At 48.9% G+C, this 5,348-nt stretch overlaps 1 protein-coding gene across 1 annotated transcript in view; it reads right to left on the reverse strand.

Annotated features, from left to right (window-relative positions):
- The window catches only part of ano3 (anoctamin 3), a 96,858-nt gene extending 91,831 nt beyond the window's left edge, over positions 1 to 5,027 (reverse strand). Inside the window, exons 1-2 of the mRNA XM_063197900.1 lie at positions 4,824 to 5,027; positions 4,697 to 4,781 (exon numbers count right to left, since the gene is read on the reverse strand). Coding sequence (XP_063053970.1) covers positions 4,697 to 4,781; positions 4,824 to 5,027 — 289 coding nt within the window. The remainder of the gene's footprint in view (positions 1 to 4,696; positions 4,782 to 4,823) is intronic.
- Between the last annotated feature and the right edge of the window lie 321 nt (positions 5,028 to 5,348).

Genomic DNA, 5,348 nt, shown 5'->3' on the forward strand with positions numbered 1-5,348 from the left:
CGCCTAGGTCAATGCAGCATATACACAGCTTCAGGCTTAAATAGCTTAGGGAAAGGAAATGTGTGTATATGGGGACGTGTTTATGTGGATAGTAAAGAGGAGAAATGGAGGAGAGGAGGAGAGCAGGGAAGTGGTAGTGAAGTGAAGTACTCCTCAGAGCTCATGGGATGGGGACGGGGAGTCAGGTGCTTATGGGGAGGAAATGATGAGTAGGAAAAGGAGGAGAGGAGGGAGGAAGAAGTGTCAATAAATGGAGAGGAGAGGAGAGGAGAGGAGGAACAGAGGTAGAAGTGGCAATAAATGGAGAGGTTTGGAGGAAAGGGGGAGAGGAGAGGACAGGAGAGAAGTACTCCTCAGAGCTCATGGCAGGGGGTGGGGAGGGGAGTCAGGGGAGTCAGGTGCTTATGGGGAGGAAATGATGAGTAGGAAAAGAAGGAGAGGAGGAAGGAGGAGAGGAGGGAGGGAAAGGAGGAAGAGTCGATAAATGGTGGAGAGGAGAGGAGGAGTGGAGGAAAGCAGGAAGAAGTGTCAATAAATGGAAGAGAGGAGCTAGTGAGAGTATTGAAGTGGTAGTGAAGTATTTCAAAATTCATGGAGGGAGATGGGGAGCCAGGTGTTTGTGATGTGGAGAAGAGTGGATGGGGGGTGGAGGAGGATGGGGGTGGGTGAGAGAGGAGGTGTGAAGAGTGTGTGGTAGGTGTGGGAAGAGGGGAGGAGACAAAGGCGAGAGAAGAGAAGAGAAGAGAAGAGAAGAGAAGAGAAGAGAAGAGAAGAGAAGAGAAGAGAAGAGAAGAGAAGAGAAGAGAAGAGGAGAGAAGAGAAGAGAAGAGAAGAGGAGAGGAGAGGAGAGGAGAGGAGAGGAGAGGAGAGGAGAGGAGAGAAGAGGAGGCATAGGAAGAGAAAGGGAGACAGACATCAGAAACGGTTCTTATTCAGAACTTGTGAAAGTGTTCAGAAAGTGTTCCAGACAGACAGGGTAGGAAAGATGGAAGCAAGTCAGGATATGACAATCTGCTTCCTTTAAAAAAAAGAGACGATGAATTTTAATGCTCCCTCTGAAAAGTGCTGCTGTTGAGCTGTGAGACTTGCATCACATAGGAGTGTTTTTTTCTATTCTGGCAGCAGCTGCTAGTTTGCTCAGCTGAACTGGCAACGACAGCAAGTGCACACTTTTCCTTCCATAAGACAGAAGACAGCCCATACAAAAAAAGATCAATATGAACTTCACAAAATGATCCATATAGGGACTATATAGCCTTAATGGTACTGTACTGTGCATACTGTGAAAGTGCCCCAGTCCTCCTTTTCTTCAATGATAAGTAAGGCCCATGATCCACATTCCATGTAGTACTACATATACCATTGCACATGGAAAGTGTATTAGTGCTTAATCCTCTGGCATATACAGTGCTGCAAAAGTTTTACATACCTTTTATCTATGGAAAAAACCTTATGTGTGCGTGTGTGCATGTGTGCATGCATGTGTGTGTGTGTGTGTGTGTGTGTGCATGTGTGCATGCATGCGTGTGGACGTGCGTGCGCATGCGTGTGTGTGTGTGTGTGTGTGTGTGTGTGTGTGTGTGTGTGTGTGTGTGTGTGTGTGTGCGTGTGTGTGTGTGTGCATGTGTGTATGCGTGTGTGTGTTTTGCTATGGAACCCAAGTGTTCCCATGGTGACTAGTGATGGTGTAATTGGCCCCTATGAGCTTGACCTGCCCCAACCAGCCCACAATGCCGATACCTTCCCCAGAGTCACACACACACACACACACACACACACACACACACACACACACACACACACACACACACACACACACACACACACACACACACACACACACACACACACACACACACACACACACACACACACACACACACACACTGCAGTAATGGAGCTGAACTGATGGGATAAACTCACAAACACCAGAGAGAGAGAGAGAGAGAGAGCGAGAGAGAGAGAGAGAGAGAGCGAGAGAGAGAGAGAGAGGGAGAGAGAGAGAGAGAACAATAGAGCAATAGCTGAACTGATAGGATAAACACACAGACACACAGACACACAGACACACACAGACACACAGACACACACACACACACACACACACACACACACACACACACACACACACACACACACACACACACACACACACACACACACACACACACACACCTCCAATCATTACAGAAGCGAACAGATGCCCTAAGCCCTAGGAGACACTACCCAATAAAACCAAGAGGCAATTACTGCACACTTCAAACTGAGTTTCTGCCAGCTCCATTTAACCCTGTAGTAGGCCCTTTCTTATCGCATGTCTTTTTTCTGTTTTCCCCCCTTTCTTTTAGGGACTTTTATGCCTTCATTTGACAGGACAGTCGAAGATGGTGACAGGAAGCAAATGGGACAGAGAGGCAGGGGAGGATCGGGAAATGACCCTGGCCGGACTCAAACCGGGGTCCCCATGGGCATGCAAGCCCAAATGTGGGGGGCTTAGCGCACTGTGCCACAGCGTCCCCCTTCACATCGCATTTCAATTTTAATTTTCAATTTTATTAAGGATAGCACCTTGAGATGAATCATCTTGTTTTCAAGGTGGTCTGCATTTGACACTCAACATTCTGAAAGTACTCCCCCACCCCCACCCACATAATCAATACGGTCCTGAAAACTCTGGTTATACAATAATCACTTCGAATACATTTACTTTTTTCAAATTCAATTCAAAACTTTTTCAATAAAGAAATTGCACTCAGAACCTTGTGGTTGCGGTTTCCTGACTTAAAAGAGAATTCCTGCCAAGTTTAAGATGCAGTGGTACTGCTTAGGCTACCCTTTCACTTGTCAATATCTAATGATGTGGTATTTTATGGTTCAGCCCTTTCCCAACTCCTGACCACACCCCATTAGAATGGCCAGGATCTCTGAAAATGCTGACACAAAAAATTATACATTGTTGGGTGCTGACAAGTCAAGGATGGCGTGAGAATGCAATACAACTGCATGCTCAAGTCCAGAAACCCAAAACACAAGGTTCCGAATGTGATTTATTTTTCTACATTTTTGGGGGAAATGAAATTGATGAGACAGCCAGCATGGCCAGACTGACTTGGTTGTCAACATTTGAGCAGCATCACAGGACATATAGCATGTGCAATAGGTCCCATTGCAAGGGAACAACAGCTTTCCAGAATCACTGGGCTGTGGGGCTTGGAACACCGCAATGTGGATCTACAATGAGACTCTTCCCCGTTACAGTCGAGTGACCAACTGCTTACTAGTTTTACACAACCTGGCACAAATTTAATGCAACATCAGAATGGTATCCACACGCAGACGACAAGTTTGTGATTTTTTTTTGGCATTTTCTTTAAATAATAGTAAAAAGAATAGAGAAAAGTGTAGGCAGGTGAAAGACATGGAGTAACAGCATTTAATGCCCAAAAATGAATTAGTAATTGGTGGTTGATATGCTGCAATGAATATGCTTCTGAGATAGTCCACTAAAAACAAAAACAAAAACCAACAAACAAATCCTTACAATAGTGTCACTGGCTGTCGTTGCACTGCCTTGACGTGTGCTACTGCTCGCTGAAACGTCACTGACCCAGGCGTTAAGGTCAGTGGTCAGTGATAGGTGCAGAGGTCAGTGAGGTCAGTGTATGCGAGGCTGTGTGGAGGTGTCTCTTGACTTTGCAGGGCAGTCATGCCTGGCCAATAAGCTCGGGGCCCATACAGAGTTGTGTGCATCCAGCAGTCAATGAGCACGGGGCCCATACAGAGCTGTGTGCATCCAGCAGCCAATGAGCACGGGGCCCATACAGAGCTGTGTGCATCCAGCAGCCAATGAGCACGGGGCCCATACAGAGCTGTGTGCATCCAGCAGCCAATGAGCACGGCGCCCATACAGAGCTGTGTGCATCCAGCAGCCAATGAGCACGGCGCCCATACAGAGCTGTGTGCATCCAGCAGCCAATGAGCAGGGGGGCCATACAGAGCTGTGTGCATCCAGCAGCCAATGAGCACGGGGCCCATACAGAGCTGTGTGTATGCAGCAGCCAATGAGCACGGCGCCCATACAGAGCTGTGTGCATCCAGCAGGTTTAATTAGATTCACTTTGACAGGTGGACAAGAGTAGCAAAGACATGTGTGCACGCATTTGCATGTTATGTGTCAGGGGTGTCGGTATTCATGCGACTAGAGAACGTGCGCACTGTGTATGTGAAAGAGAGAGAGAGAGAGAGAGAAAGAGAGGAGGGGAAATGTTCTGACGTATGTGTATATGTGTGTGCGTGTGTGTTGTTGTCTCACCTGTTCTCTCAGCCACCTGCGGTGTGATGTGTGTGCAGGAGATGCATGTGCAAGTGTGTGTGTGTGTGTGTGTGTGTGTGTGTGTGTGTGTGTGTGTGTGTGTGTGTGTGTGTGTGTGTGTGTGTGTGTGTGTGTGTGTGTGTGTGTGTGTGTGCGTATTGTCTCACCTGTGCTGATGGCCGTCTGTGTTGTCGGTGTGATTTGTGTGCAGGAGCTGCGTGTGCGTGTGTGTGTGTGAGAGCATGAGTGCACAAGTGTGTGTATGTGTGTGTGTGTGTGTGTGTGTGTGTGTGTGTGTGTGTGTGTGTGTGTGTGTGTGTGTGTGTGTGTGTGTGCGTGTGTGCGTGTGTATGCGTGTGCGCGCTCGCCCGCGTGTTGTCTCACCTGTGCTGTCGGCCGTCTGTGCTGTCGTCGGCGTGATTTGAGTGCAGGAGCTGCTGACGCTCTGCGTGTGTGTGTGCGCGTCTGTCTCGTGCGTGTGCGTTGCGTGCGCGTGTCTGTCTGTGGGGGCGCTGAGGGGCAGGGGCAGGCAGAGGAAGTGGTCGAGGCTCTGGGGGTGAGTGTGGTGGTGCTGCTGGGCGTGGCCCTGGAGGTCCAGGGGGTGGGTCTGGATGTCCAGGGGGTGGGTCTGGCTCGGGGCCAGGCAGGGCAGGCTGCGGCGGGACGGCTTCAGGATCGACTTCTCCTTCAGGATCTCGCTGATGCTCGTGGGCATGCCTGAGGAAGAGAGGGATAGAGAGGGATAAGAGGAAGAGAGAGAGAGAAAGGGGGAGAGAGGAAGAGAGAGAGAGACAGAGAGAGAGAGAGAGAGAGAGAGAGAGAGAGAGAGAGAGAGAGAGAGAGAGAGAGAGAGAGAGAGAGAGAAAGAGAGGGGGGGGACATACGAAGAAAGTACATAAGATAACAATTAAGCAAGCAAGGAAGCATGCCTGAGAGAGGGATAGAGGTATAGCCTTATTATCATTGACTTTCAAATCTCTTCGAGACTTGGTCTGACCAAGAGCATGGCCATTAACATTTCCCAAAAGTTGGGTTG

Source organism: Engraulis encrasicolus, chromosome 4 (assembly GCF_034702125.1).
Source record: "Engraulis encrasicolus isolate BLACKSEA-1 chromosome 4, IST_EnEncr_1.0, whole genome shotgun sequence".
NCBI classification, from domain to species: Eukaryota; Metazoa; Chordata; class Actinopteri; order Clupeiformes; family Engraulidae; genus Engraulis; species Engraulis encrasicolus.